The sequence below is a fragment of the Ursus americanus genome, chromosome 1, assembly GCF_024610735.1.
Source record: "Ursus americanus isolate L20-20 chromosome 1, mUrsAme1.1.p, whole genome shotgun sequence".
Lineage (NCBI taxonomy): Eukaryota > Metazoa > Chordata > Mammalia > Carnivora > Ursidae > Ursus > Ursus americanus.
In genome coordinates this window covers 34,830,031-34,845,826 of record NC_142127.1, presented here as the reverse complement: position 1 = coordinate 34,845,826, position 15,796 = coordinate 34,830,031, and the positions used below count along the sequence as shown (strand labels likewise).

Here is a 15,796-nt window from a genome sequence, read left to right as displayed (position 1 = left end):
TTCTCTTAACTTCCCATTCAAAAAAAAAAAAAAAGGTAAAATCATGCCTGTTGTTTTACTCTAGTATCTCTTTCTTTCTTACTCTTTGCTTTTTCCCCCTTTTTATTTATTAGGCTCTAAGAACTATGGCAAAATTGAATTTATGGGTTGTGTTTACTAGAGTCTAGAGAGCTCTACTGAGAAGCCTAGAAATCTCTGCTGGTTACCCTGTAGTCTTTAAACCTGCATAGCCTAGAATCTATCCAATGTTCACAGTAATAGATGGTCTAATGCTCTGGGCAAGCTGTAGGCCAATCATTTTTAACTTGAACATAATTATATGGAAAAGAGAAGTGAGGGGAGGGTATGCTCCATTAGTTACTGCTTAAGAGGCTTTGCTTTCCTGAAACCCATTTTGCCCAGTAATGCCAGGATGTTCTGTAGTCAGGTTGTTTCCTGTTAATTTCTTTATTTTTGCTACAGGTCTTTATTTCCTGTGGTATTATTTTGTAGAACTAATCTTATTTAAATATGAAAGGTAGTGAGAAGTAATATATCTCTAAAATAAATCAATGTACTTATCACAAAATTTTTAATGAAGACATTTTTTCTCATTGTACCCTTTCTACTTTATTTTTGAATGCTTTTTAATTGAAGACAATATTAGGTCATATTAACAATGATGAGTCCTGGCAACACTGTTTTATAGTTATCTGATCCCTAGGCAGGCCACATTACATAACTGGATGCTGGTCTTACTTGTAAATGAAGAAGCAAGGAATAGATCATCAGTCAATTCCTCTCAAAGTTGCTATGCTTGTGTTCCACTCATAGACTTGTACGTAGAAAATAAATTAGTAATAGCTCCTATGAAACTGTGAAAATACATGATTTTTAAGAGGATGATACGTCTCCACTCTAAAAGTAAAAAATCTCATTCCATCAGGTAGCCATTGAATACAACCAAAAAATCAAAATAAAACTTTTATCTTCATAAAGCAACTTACATAATATAGCAGCATGTTTATAAAATGTCATATTTCACTTCCATAAGGCCGGCTATTTTACCATAGAGAACAAAATATAGTCCATACTTTAATGTAAAGAATATTAGGAGAAAATTATCATTTGGAGACAAAGTTATGCAAATCTCATCTAAATATATTACTAGATTTTATTTTAAAATTTAAAATACTGTGCAAAAAAAAGATATACAGTAGCATTTAGCAACTTTAACACGCATTTTTCAGTTCATTAATTCAAGAAATATTTAAAGAATACTTACTTTGTGCCAAGAACTTTATTAGATGCTGGGGATACCACAGTGAATAAAACTGGTAAAGCCTGGCCTTTACGGGGCTTACATTCTAGGGTGTGTGATGAGAATGTTGGGGAGGGGGGAGAGGTGGAAGGTAGACAGAAAAAAAAAAAAAAAAAGCAAAATTTATAGTTCGTCAGAGAACATACCAGGGATAGAAAAGGCATGAGGGAGAAGGGTTGGCCTTACCCGATGAGACAATATTTGGACTGATACCTACAGAAAGTGAGGGGAGGGAGATAACTGTGGGGCAGAGGGAGCAGAACAAGAAGCCAAAATCCTGCTTGGCAGCCAGAGTGGAGCAAGTAAGTGGTGGCACGAGAAGATGCGTCAGATAGGAGCGCTTGCGGGGGGGGGGGGGGGGGGGGGGGGGCTCGCACGCGCATGCATGAGGAGAGGTGTCATTCACCAAGGACTTCGGAGACCGCTGTAAGAAATTTGGTTAGAGAGACATGGAAAATCATTGGCGGGTTGTGAGCAAAGAAGTGACACAAATTGATTAACAAAATCACTACGGCTGCTGTAACTGATAGAGACTATTGGAGGCAAGGGTTAGGAAATTGGGGGAACTAAATTATAAGCATACCGCAGTTTAAAAAGTTAGAGTTGGTGGCACATAGTGCACGCGGTGGGAAGTCGTTGGCTCCTGGTTATATTTCAAATATAGAATCAAGGGAATTTGCTGATGGATTAGATGAAAGTTGAGAGAAAAACAGAGGAATCAAAAGTGACTTGAGGTTTTTGATCTCGACATCTGGAAAGATGGAATTGGCATTAACTGCTGTGGGGAAAACATCAGAAGGGGGAGTTTGAAAGCAGTTAAAATATTTGTTAGTCTAGCCCCACAGATGAGATGGATGCATGTGAAGCCAATCACCATTTTTAATGTTCTGTACTGAATACAATAGATATTTTTGCTTAAATTGAATATCAATGCTTTCTGGGTTTTGGTGTTTTATATTTTATGGCATTTTTTGTTTGTTTATCAAATACTCTAACACAATGTGTTTAAGCCATCTGAGGATTCTTTGAAAATCTTCTCTGGCATGAAACCTACACAGTTTTCATTTTTTCTGTATTGTTGCTATGACCGTAATGGACTTTCAAATATTTAAAATGCTCCTGAAATATGTCAAAGTCTGTTTCCATGGAGCAGCTGCATTTTTAAAAAATTGTCATTGCCCATTTTGTAGATAACATAAGCATTTTGATGGACAAATCCACAATAAATGGAACAGATAGTAGGAAAGACTCCTTGAGGGTTTGAGCTTTTCACGTTTAAGGAAGAATCTGTGCAGGGACATTTTACTGTATTTTAGGACAGGAAGAAAAGAGAGCAAAATGGCAAACGTAATTGTTAAGTCAAGTCAGTGTCTTGGGAGGCCACTATCAATTTCAGGCGGCGGTTCACTAGCTCTTGGGAGTCATGGCTTCCTTTGAAGTTTGCTGGAAGCTATAGATTCTTTCCTTAAAACAATGTGCCCCGACATTCAAACTTTTGTTTGAAATTTTAGGAGATTCAGGGATTCCCAGCCACCTGGAGGTGAGGGGTGTGTATACTTTAAGGAATAAACCTGAAATGCTTCAGGTTGTAGAAATCTTTTAGAGTTGTGCCAGTATGCAGCCAAAGGAGAAAGGGTTGCTAGCTGGGAAAATCATACAGGATTTTACCAACCTTCAGAGTGTCCTCCTTTTCATTAGAAAGTAGTGTGTGTGTGTCAGTGTGTCAGACAGAGAGAGACAAAAAGGGAGAGTTCGTGTGTAGCCATACTGATTAAAAGTTTCTCTGAGGTTTTTAAGAAAAGACGAGGGCCAAAGATGTAGCATCTTCGCTCCAGAGGATGCTTCTTCCATTTCCCCCCAAATTTCTTTTACCAGCTGAATACACTTATAATGGATAAGATACATATGTTGAACAACTTCATGGGCATTTTAAATGGTGTCAGATCCTAAAATTTACAAATTTTCTTTCCTTTTCACATCTTCTGCTCATGTATTTTGAACATAAAGGGTTTTAAGATGGAAAAAGAACATGTGAAACTGGCCTAATTATGATTGTTTTTCTATAGTTTATGGCAAATGATTTCAAGCAGTTTAATTAAAAAAAAAAAGTTTAATGGATGTGTATTGAGTTCATTCTCCTGGTGAAAACTTTAGATACTATTAGATGGCAGTGAAATTCTGATAGTGGCACATTATTTTTTAAAACATAAAATTAAAAAGGTAATAGTGGCCTAACTAGAATTTTCAAATGCAAAAGAATGAAAAATTATGGAAAGTACTGTACCCTTCACCTACAATTCTGTACAGCATAAGAGACAAGTCACTCTCTAGCGTGAAGAGAAAAGGGTCTGTATAGTTACTGTGAGACAGAGGCAGTGGTTAAGAATTGAGTTTCCAGCATCAATTCTGGGACCAAGATGATTGTTATGCTCAACCTGTGTAAGCAGTGATTGCAACCCGAACAGAATGTCTTTTAAAATGATTTATTTTTTCAGTTTTGCTTCATCTTGCTCCGCTCAATGCCTAGCTAGTTTCCTCTGATTTCATGTACTTGAAGTTGAACTTTCAAACTCTCCTCTATTTTGTTTAATGGTGATGCTTTTATAAGGACTCTATGAAAAGTCAATATCCAATTTAATTATTTTCCTACAAAATTGAAACTTATACGATGAATTCACTGCTCAGAAATAATTCAATATGTGGCCTTGTTGTTGACATAGAAATTCAACATGTTTCCATGAAGGTCCATTAGAAACAGAGCGAGTTTTTAAAACAATTGATAATATATCATAGAGAAGATATTTTATAAGGCATTTACATTGTCTCTCTTTCAATCACTATGACAAAAAATAAAAATAAAATAAGCCCCTGACTGATCTTATGAGATGAGGGCAATAGAGATTACTTTTTTAAAGCAAACACAATTTATTTTTCAAGTTGTTCTGATGTTTAATAACAGTTTGCTGTTATTTATATATTGTATGTGCTTCTTTTGATCAGATACAAATTTTAGTAGGGAAATAAGCAAACATTCCTAAAAACGAATTATAAACAACTGTATTTTAGAATACTAAAAGGATTTTAAAACTTTCAATTCAGCAAAGTTAATATCTTTCCCTAATTGAAATAATGGAAAAACAAAAGTGTGGACACTTTCATGGCTTTGGGGAAAAGATCTTCACGCCCCCAAGGTCATGTTCCTTAGCAGCCATTGTTGGGATCTGCTTCCACTACAGTCCTGCATGGTAGGCACCATTTTGTCTTCTTCGGAAGGTTCATCGAGGCATTGGTTACTGTTAACATGTCTCAAGGTGAGTCTCTGTAAAAGATAACCAATAATCAGTGCAACCTATTTTAACTTCACTAGTTCATCAGTTTAAATCTCTTCAAAAAAATCCTTTATAATTTTCTTAGTATAAACACAGTGATATGTTTGTAAAATGAACTGTGCACATGGCTCTGAATTATTACACATTTTACTGTTATGGTTTCATCATTGTCTAATGCACCTTTAGCTGCAGCTGGTTAAAGAAATTGGCTGACATTTATCATGCATTGCCAAGAATTCAGGCTCCTTTGCAAAAAGCCCATTTGTGAGCTCTGAGTTCACTTGAGGGCTGCAAATATTAACATGCTTTCACAAAAGCTTAGTTTTCTTAGGCATGTGTTAATTCAGTAACCATTTGGTAAACATGCAAAGAGATGTCACAGCTGTGACCCAAATGAACAAAACCGCTAGAGATGTTCCCATTTCAAAATACTAAACGCGCCATAGTATATGTGCCTATGGGACATTCAGTGTAGACGAACAATTATCATAGCAACAAAGACCTATGCTACCTCATAGTATGCTCACCATATTTCGGGTTTTATTTTTAAGCATCTTAAAAAATATCAATACCGAATATAAAAAAGAGATGTATGGTCATATGTTTTGATGTGTATTTTACTTTCTGCATAGTGATATTCATTAATAAGCCTCCTCTCAGTACCTGAATGCTGAAATGTGAACCAGTCATCACATGTCTTGTGAGTTTGCATTTATATTTTGAAACTGTATTTTTGAACTTTTCAGATAAACCTTTTAAAGATTTTTTTAAAATTATTATTTATTCATTTGAGACAGAGAGAGAGAGAGAGAGAATGATCAGGGGAGAGAAGCAGAGGGAGAAGCAGACTCCCTGCTAAGCCGGAAGCCAAACACAGGGCTTGATCCCAGGACCCAGAGATTATGACCTGAGCTGGAGACAGATGCTTGACCATCTGAGCTACCCAGGCACCCCCAGATATACATTTTAAGTCCACATGTTTTATACATATTAATTCATGCACATAAATTATAAACATTTCTGCTCAGTTTCATGGGCAATGCCTAGAACCATTTTATATGAAAAACCCCCAACCAGGAGAAAAGCATTTGAAATGTATGGGAAGTAATTTGCAGGTATGTCTCGAAAAAAAACCACACCATATACTTTTGTTGCCAATACTAAAATTAACGGTAAACAAAAATTTTTGTGGGGGGCAGCCCTTGAAATTACACTGTAAGTTGGATTTTAAAAAATGCAGGACGGAAGCAACAAAAATGGTGGAGAAACACTGCCTGGACAATTGTAATTTATTTGGACTAGGAGGACTGCATACCTGGGCTGCTCAGTCCTGAGGAAAGACTGAATGGAAAACAGGCTTGTGGTGGGATGCTTCATTGGCAACGAGCAGGAAATTAAAAGCACAAGGCTATTAGACATGAAGGAGATTTCAAGATTGAGGCCTTTGTTGCCCTTTCAGTACATGAAATCAAGTTATTTATACCAGAGAGAGAGAGAGAAAATATGAAATGGCCAAAGGCCAAAGATAGGCAAGAAGATGGTTGATTTATGCTTATGGTACCAGAAAAGATGCTGTTGGCTTATAAGCCAGCAACCAAGTTGAAAAAAAAGATACAAAACATTTTTTTCTAGAAAGTTTTAATTAAAGTCAACAAATATTCTTTATTTTTGTTATGTACCTGAGGTCCTTTGTGCATATATGTTCCCTTTCAAAAAAAAGCCATTTACCTTTGCTTGCTTCTATTAGATCTTTTTCAAAAAAAAAAAAATGAGACTTTAAGGATCAGATCGAATACATGATGTCAAGTACACAAATAATGATAGTTTTGAAAAGATGAGTATTTTTTTTTGTAAAAAGTATTTTCTCTAAAGGAATTCATTAATAGTCAAAAGCCACTATCACAAAGATAAACAACTCACCAAAAACCTCTTCTTTTTAATGTAGTGCAGTAGAAAAACCAGACATTTTAGGGTCAGATAGACCTACATGTGAATTCCTGCTCCCCAGCTTACTAGCCGTGAAAATTTGGACAAGCTACCAAATCATTCTGAGGAATCAGACTCTTTGTCAGAAAATGCTTAATTATACTTATGAGTATTCAAAAACACCCTTTTCTCTTCAGCTTAAACAAGTTAACCTTTAGTCAACTATGTAACTGTGATCCCTTAGCAATCTGATAAGAGTAACAATGTTAACATGTCTCTAGGCAACATTGCTTACGGTAAAAATAACCTCTGAAGGATACACTGCATCTGTATCTGATAAATTACATTATGAATACCTGACAGGAAACCAAATCATGGACTTCCCGAAGTGCCAAGACTTAGAATTTTGCATATGCTCTTGGGATCCTAGGAGCTGGGCCTAAGGAGCTGTGACAGAGATCTGTCTCCCGTGAGTCATAGAGCCATCACACCAGCCTCATACCGCTCTCCTCCCCCCACAGCGGGCTGTCACCTGTGGAAAAGCTGGCTCCCTAAGGCTAATAGGAACTGCTGCAAGGTCTGCTGAGAGAAGCAAGTTGTGGTTTCTGTCCAAGAATTCTGTAAGTAAACTCGTGAGACTAAATGTCTAGTTAAGCCTAAGAAGACCCCTTGTTGGACGTTATACTACCAGGTATGTCTGGAAACAAACGAGGATGATATATGTAAATTGCCTTGTACACAAGTTCTCTGTGCAAAGAGTGCAGACTTTCCCAGCCTTCTAACACCTCTCAAATGTAGTTCTAATGTAAACAATGCCCCTTCTCTCCACACCTCTCTATACCTCATCCAGCCTTGTCATGAGCATTCCAAGCTCAACTGTGTCTTCTCCTAACAACTTTAACTGGCTCGTTGGAACCAGGATAATGCTTTAACTTCCCATGTGTTGTCATAGGAAGGTGCTGCATAATGTAATATCCTTTATTTACAGGACAATAATCCCCTTAAGATCAAGAACTAGGACATATTCTTATCTGCACTCTTTATAAAATAAATTCCATAACAGTTTTTTGACTTCAACTGAATAATTATTCATTTTATTGCTTATTGAGAAGTTATTCACAAATCACACAAATGATGAGGTAAAATTTTTAAAAAGCTTTTATTATTATATCACTTGGCCAACCACAAAGAAATACTTAAGATATAATTTATAAAGTTAATGAAAATTACATATTAGTCTTCAAAAATGCATTTGCTTAAAGTTTCAGGTTAAAATAATAAATTCTAGAAAAGCTATTCTAAATCTGCACACAATAGAAGTATTGGAATAAAATTAACAAAATTAATTAAATGTTCCCCAAACGATCCTGTTTTTGGCTATGTTAGTTTTTTCTAACTGATTTTTCTCAGCTCTAATGCAAAATCTACTGTTACATAAACATGGCTGCAGTTAGCCTAAAAAAGAGCTAATGTCATAATGTATTCCATTAATTATATTTATGCATGTATAAATATTTGAAATAAAGTAAAAATTGGAAAATACTTATTAATAATAGACCAAATACTACTTAATATAGTCAGCCTCCAAATTAATAAGCAGCAAAGAAGTAAAAGAAAAATAATTCCATGGAGAAATAGCACATAAAGACTTTTCTTAAGTACATATTAAAGAAGTTTCTAGATTTCAATAACAGAACATAACAAAAATAGTAAAATAAATTTAACACAGTCTACAACACAAACTTCCAAAACTTATTAGAGAATGTAATCAGTAGGATTCTCAAAAATATTTCTAAAAACTTCCATTCTTGTATAGTTTCTTAGTAGCCATTTTTGCAAAGGGCTATCATTACATGTTTCCACAGTGGGCTGCTGGGAGCCATCAGCTACTTTGCTTACTGAGAGACAGGACTGGGTGATTATGTGAAGAAGAGTGTGGGTCTGTTTGACAAAGAAAATAATAATGACAAAATCAAATACAAAGGCAGTAATAAATCAATCATTCTTGGCAACGTACAATTTCTACTGGATAAGGATGGAAAGCACACATCACAATAATTGCATCCATGGAACTATGAGCCAGCTCCTTCTAGATGGCGTTACTATCAACCATATTAAGTAGGGGTAAATGAAAATAAGACTGGGAGACTGGAGAACAGCCTGAGATCAAATGGTGAAACGTTTTGAGCAAAAGGTTATTTTGGACAGAAAAGGTATATTCTTAGTGCTCATTGTAGTGATAAAATGGTCTTTAGTGCTAACTGGGTTATTCTATGAGGAGATACTCAAAACTGTTGAATAGTCAGAGAGTTTACTGGTTTTTGGCTTCTTCATTCCTTTGCCCTAAATTTGAGGGGATGCCAGGGGAAATCTAGGGGATGATTTAGCTTTAACTCTTTGCTTCACTTTGTACAGTGTGGTACTTGAACTGTTTCCACTACGTTTTCACACGGCTAACCTGTGCTAAAAGAGTTGCACTTAGGCACCACCCCATTCATCCAAATGTCAATTAGAAAGTTAATGAAGAGCGGAAAAAGAAAAAGGTCAGCTCCCCTTGGGCTCTTAATTTGACCCAATTCTCCTAAACACAATTTGTTTCTTGTTTTTCATACATTTCCTCCTCAGGAGCATGAGCTCCAGGAAGGTCAGGAACTATGACTGCTTACGTCATCAAGCCCAGTGCCTGCCTGCAGGACGCACTTTGTTTTGACTGAAACACGTAGTGAATGGCCAATGCAGAAAAGAAATTCTGATAAAATTAGACTACATCCCTTTGGCTGTTTAGTGGACACAAATCACTGGATTTTCCATTTCAAGGACTTAGTTTCTTCAGTAAAACGGTAGACAAATGATTTATAAAGATGCAAAAGGTAACATCATAGATAATAAATTTTCTTTGTAAAATGATAAGGTTTACTACATGGTTTGATTTGTTGAGGCTAGTTTTGTTTTGTTTTGTTTTACCATACCTAAATTACCTATCTACACTGTTTAAAATTCCTAAGTTTGTTAATCCCTACCCTCAGTGATGTTTCTTTTTACAAAAGGTTTTTCTTGGTAAATGTCATGTTAACATCAAAGACCCCAGTGTTAGTGATTGTGAATTTCATCTGCTATTAAAAAGAAAAATGAATTACAAAGTTACCCTTGACTTAAAATGAAACAAAACTTGATCTTACTTATGCTCAGGAAATATAATGCCAGAACATAAATACAGTAGAATTTTTTCCATAAAAAATACATTTGTAATATTTGCCCCCAAAATATTATCATATGAATGACCATGAAAAATATTCAAAGAACTTTCACTCCTGGTCCTTCTGAAAAACCATTAAACCAGAAGAAAAATTAGAAAACTCAATGCCATCGAGATAAAGGATATTTTTTATTTTAAAAAACCCACAAAAACATTTAGTGTTTTCATTTGTTTGAAAAAGAAGTGTAGTTTACTTATTTTTCTGAGTATTCTGTCTAGAAGATACCAATTACTAATATTTTATGTGTTTGCTAGTTATTTTTAGTGTTTATATTATGCAAATGTATTAACTGTGGTCATCCAATTAAATATACTCCCACTTTATCGTGGGTTTTCTATCATTTCTTATTATCTTTCCTATCATTAAAATAATCTCAAAACAGAAGAAATACACAATTTCTACAAAGTAGATTTGCCAGAAGTCATTTCACTTTTCCATTTGGGGGGAATATTTTTCCAGTTTGGAGCTATTATAAATAATGCTATAACATCTCTGAACATCTCTCTCCACCTCTATAATCATTAATTCAGAAATGATTCTTAGAAGTGAAATCAAAAGGTCAAAAGGTATGAACATTTTAATACATACTGGCAAAGTTAAAAAAAATCTATAATAATTATTTTCTAATAATAGCAGTAACAGCTAACATTTCTTATGCTTATTATATGTCAGGGTACTGCATGTACGTCAGTGTTATTACACCTACACCAGGATTGAGTGTCCCATTGAAAACATTTCTTGACATAGGATAAAGAGAGAAAAGGACACAGATGAAATGATTTTTTATGTATGCATTTTTGATAGTTATAAATAGCCAATGCAAATGGAAAATTAATTTAAATATTTCTCCTGTGATTATGCAAGACTGCATATTTTTATATTGCATGTACATTTTTTTTCTTTTAAATACTCTTTATTAAGCATATCAACCCTTACCACACTTGTTGCAAATGCCTCACAACTTTGGAATACTGCTATGTTCACTCAATTTTGAAGGTTATGTGACATACCGGCTGAAAGGAAGCATACTACTGCCAAATATCTTTTCCTATTGTTTCATTTAAAATATTGACTAGAAAACAGGGTAATACGAACCCTACGCTAGTATTGGTTTTTGTTTATAACATTACTTAATTATTCTCCTCTGAGGTATAAAGCACTAGTATTTCTTGACAGAATTTTAGCCATATTGCTTTAAGATCTACATGAAAACCATGAATAACTCCTGTCTTTAAACATTTCTATATGTTTTGCTATCCAAGACGAGATGTGTCATGGAATACCCCTAAATCTACCCTTTTGAAAAAGCAATTACTATTGAAATCAGGCTAGGAAACCAAGGCTAATGACAAAGTAAGACCTACAAAATTATAAAATCACTAAGTGAAGGTGAAAAATACCTTCACTAAGTGAAAAACTTGGTAATTTAATGAACAAATAGAAATGACTGCATGGCCAATTAAAGAGTCAATCACATAGGCCTCAGTGTAGAGACGCCATACTAAAATGAAGTTGAGTTGAAAGAGTTAAAAAGTTTAAAATGAAACTCAACTTATTGTTACATATAATGATAAACAAAGTAAGAAAAAAGCAGACTGTTACAGATGTTTAATAGCCATGGTGGTAAGATTTCCCCTATTGATAAAGTACAAAATCATAATTTAAAAAAAATAAAGTTATTCAAAATATTAAGTATGATCTCCTGACAAGGTGAACTGTGTTTCACTAGAACAGAAATGAGTATTCTAAAGACCGTGTAAATGTTTAAGAAACCAGAACTAGAATTACAATACTATACTATTGAAGTTCCTATATTCACGAATTGAGTCTACGTAAGAAACCACAGCTATGGGTCAATGGGAATATGGACAGGCAATACTAGTCAGATATACACAGCCTTCTAAAGGTAAATTGAGCCACTGTTTTTATTAGGAGTGCTACACAGGGAAATGGCCAGGCTGCCATTATAGATTACTTACCTTGAAATTATATTGCCATTTACCTGCTTTCTGATAAAGGTAAATAAAAGAGGAGATATTAAATAAAGTCTAAATATAAGCTTCTGTGATTTCAGTAAATATCAATCCGACATATTTTACCTACTGAAAAAAAATCCCTTATCTTGTGACTCTGGGAAACATTTGATACAGATGGATATTGAATTCATTTTCTCAGTCAACTTGCTCAGTCACATGAAAAACAAGACTTATTTTTAGCATCATATTTTGCTCCCTTATTTTTTTCTTTGTTGCATAGTGTTTGTTGAGCATAAGTGTTCTGTTCTAAAATTAGATTCTTACACTGTATATAGCTGCTTGGATGTTCTAAAAGAAATGTGATTATGTGCACTTATTGTAGGAAAATGTAAATTTCAGATGGATTGGAACACAACTGCAATGTTCAAACAGAATATAAGAAAATCTGAATAAAATGGATGGATGACAGGACTTTATAAAATCTTTTTTTTTAAGATTTAACTTATTTATTTGAGAGAGAAGAGTAAGCAAGAGAGAGAGAAGGAGCAGAGGGAGAGAGAGAAGCAGACTCCCCTGATGAGCAGGGAGTCTGACACGGGACTCGATCCCGGGGCTCTGCGATCATGACCTGAGTTGAAGGCAGATGCTTAACCGACTGAGCCACCCAGGTGCCCCTAAAAATAACCCTTTAATGTTTCAGTGATATGAAATTTAGCATTCCTTTTTTGTTTTAATTCTGTGGCAATGGCTTTCATACCAACAAAATGTGCAGGCAATTTACTTAAGAGATTCTAGACCAGGTGAAGATCTTGTAGTTCTGTAATGATGCTCAGTTGTCCCCAAAGCGAACATGTTTAGCCAGCTATAAAGTGGTACCAAATTACATTCATGGCTGTGTTAAAACATATTTAGCTAAGAAAGTTCCAGGAACCTCTATATTTCAAATCAAAGTTGGCCAAAGACATGTATTTATTATCAACATGTGCTTAGTTTCATTCAAATAAAAGGAGAAGCAATTAGATTGTAATTATATTATGAATATGTGTAAGATTTGTAAGCAATTAGACCATGCTGACAAAGTAGTTTTATGACTGTTCAACTAAACAGACAATGTTTATTGCAGAACATCTTTCCAATTATTAAGGAAAGGAGAAATTCTATGTGAATAAAATTTGGTACCACAAATAATTGATAATATTTCATGATTCCTTTCATTTATTATAATAATACATTTAGCTTATCAGATCAGCATCATTAAAAGTGCCTCATTATTTCTAGTTTTTCAATGACCTCAAGAGGCAATGCAGTATAGTAGAAACACTGCTAAATTCAGTGTTCGAAACCTGGGGTCTAAAACCTAGAGAAGCTATTTAAACACTATAAGCTTACATTTAATAATGTGAAGAATACAAATAATATTATCTTATAGGCCTATTGTTAGAACTGCTTGAGAAAACAGATGAAATTGTAGACACTCAATAAATTTCATTCCCTTTCTTTCCCCCCACCACTCACCTAAGAAGCAAACAAACTGGACAGACTCCGTATTTTGAGGCTTTATGATACTGTTTTAGTTTTTCTCTGCATATTCCAATAATTCTGCTCCTATTTACAACTTGCTTTTCTACAACTGAAAGTACTATGGGTGATAAAGTGGTGGAATATTTGAGCTGCTCACACTGTGAGATTCACAATTGTACTGGTAACGAGCTTTCTTTGATTACTTAGAACTGAACTCCCGTCCCCGCTGCTGGTGGTGTGATCTTTGTGCTTACTTTCCTCCTGATAAAAAAGGCTGAAAGAAGAGAACTTCAGGAAAAGTTTCAGCTCTTGTAATTCTGTGAACTCCACAAAGTTTTATTCTGCTTTGATAGTACACCACCTCAGACGTTTCTCAAAGAAAAATAATTTTGCCTGTGACAGTAGTAGATAAAGAATTGAATTAAAGAAGTAGCAAGCAGCACTTTCTACTTCCCACAGGGTGGATGCCAGAAGACCAGCACTACTTGGCAATGATTCCTCTTTCCCATCAAGGCACCTCTTACCCTGGGGCTGCCTATCACTCCCCCATCTCTCCTGGAGGCCTGTCATTTTCCAAAGCATATTTATGCTTTTTTCTAACCTTGCAGTAATTCCAACAGTGTATAAAAAGACTAAGGAAGATAAGTAGATGTTTGGCCACTGTCTAGACCTATCCTTCTCAAACTTTAATATGTATGTAAATGACCTGGGGATTTGTTAAAAGGCAGAGTCCGATATAGTGTGTCTAGTAGGGTTCTCAGATTCCTAATTTCTAAAAAGTTCCCAGGTGATGTTACTAGCTCCAGAATCACACTTTGGGTGGCAAGGGTTGGGACTATTCTGTAGACTAAAGTGACCCCCAAGGATTATATTTTAATTTATTGGAAAAAAAAAGTCTCTTTTTCACAAAAATCAGTCTTATTTCAAAGCTGAAATTTCCAGAAAGGCAATTCATTATTCCTACAATTATTCGATTCTTTGGTGACTTCTCTACATCATGATTTATACATTCATAAATTTAACAAAAAAATCTATATTATGATTTAAAATATTAAATTTAGACAGGTTGAACATCACAATTTAATTTTGAAAACATACACATGTAGGAGAGTAAAGTAAGCTATGTTACATAATCATTACAATGATCAGACTGTTTATTTAAAAAAGATTTCTCAATATTTATGGCATATTATAAGCTTTTTTGTGTGTGTTCTAGAAACAAAGTTTACATGATACAAAATATCACAACACTTGAAAAATCCTGCAATAGATAACTACTAGTTATCCAAAATAGTAAATTTCTGTGTCTTAGGTGAAGCAACCTATTTTTTTTCCTCTTTTCTGTCAAAATCCGTTAGTATTCAATAATCTTTCTACTGGCTGACAAAAACATAAACAAAATATACACCTATGTACCAAGAATGTAGTTATTTCAGCAATTAAAGAATCTGAGTTGACTATAGCAGCCATCGTCTACTCAAAAATTAAAGGTCTGAAGATTTAAAGTGGTATTCTGAAATTCCACACTGCTTTATCTTATAAAAAGTATGTACACTCATTGCCCTTTCCTTAGAAATACATGCTAGATTTCTTTATTTTTAGCGCAAGCCCAAAAAAGTCCTGGGCTCCTGGTAAGAACTAAAGAGCAATAGCAACAACAACAAAAATTTCATTAAAAAAAATACTACTTGCAGGATTTCTCCTTTATCTGTACGTTTATCTGTACTTTTCCTAATAGAAGAGGGAGGGAGCCAAGTTTCCAGGTTTACCTCCACGTATTATTGAAGGAAATATCTTCTGCAGTCTTAATATAAAGGGTGGTGATGATGAGAGCTCAAGAGAAAAAAATGGGGGTCAGACAGGTAAACGAGGTACTGGGGAGACAAGAGTTTGAAGAGAACACACTGGTGCATTGTAGGAAAGATTCGGGATGTTTGCCCTTCCTTATGCCCCAGAAGGAGAGTACTGTATGTCCAAAGAGCTTCGTCATATTATACAAATTTTAAGGCCAAATTTTAACTCTACATAATCAGTTTCAAATCACATAAAAATTCAATAAGTTTTCCTGCTAAGAAGCTACAACATCATGCAAATTGAAATGACATTCAAAAAGTTTTTAAAAAGAAGACCTTGTTGCAGTATCAATAATACCAAGGACTCTGTAGATCGGTTTTTAAAACGTTGCACTGGCGGAGTATCTTGGCTGAGGCGGAACACTGCATTTGTGAAATTCGTTTGTCTCTAGTGCATCATTTATCTTGCAAGAGTAGTTTATTTCTTATCTTAAATAAGTCACCAACCATTTAATAATGTGGAAAATGTAACACAAATGACCCAATTCATTTTGCTAAGCCAAGGAAACTGAAAGGAATGAAGCTGTTTCCAGGCACCTTCCTTACGGAGAAGAAAATATTTCTTTTTTATTAGCTCCATCTGATGGCTGATCTGGTTTTTACACACTGCCTGGCTATAAATTCCCAGCCGTAA

At 34.8% G+C, this 15,796-nt stretch overlaps 1 protein-coding gene and 1 long non-coding RNA gene across 3 annotated transcripts in view; one reads left to right on the top strand and one right to left on the bottom strand.

Annotated features, from left to right (window-relative positions):
- The window catches only part of LOC148110735 (uncharacterized), a 42,179-nt gene that overhangs the window by 2,681 nt on the left and 23,702 nt on the right, over positions 1-15,796 (top strand). Inside the window, exon 2 of the long non-coding RNA XR_015723869.1 lies at positions 7,077-7,175. This is a non-coding gene — a long non-coding RNA (uncharacterized LOC148110735). The remainder of the gene's footprint in view (positions 1-7,076; positions 7,176-15,796) is intronic.
- Positions 1,663-15,796, bottom strand: part of GALNT13 (polypeptide N-acetylgalactosaminyltransferase 13) — a 512,016-nt gene continuing 497,882 nt past the window's right edge. Inside the window, exon 13 of one of the 2 annotated variants that reach the window (XM_045781744.2) lies at positions 1,663-4,619. In XM_045781744.2, coding sequence (XP_045637700.1) covers positions 4,479-4,619 — 141 coding nt within the window. In that variant the 3' untranslated portion in view covers positions 1,663-4,478. Of the gene's footprint in view, positions 4,620-7,745; positions 8,497-15,796 lie in introns of those variants that run through there. The other variant, XM_045781753.2, reaches the window with a different exon arrangement.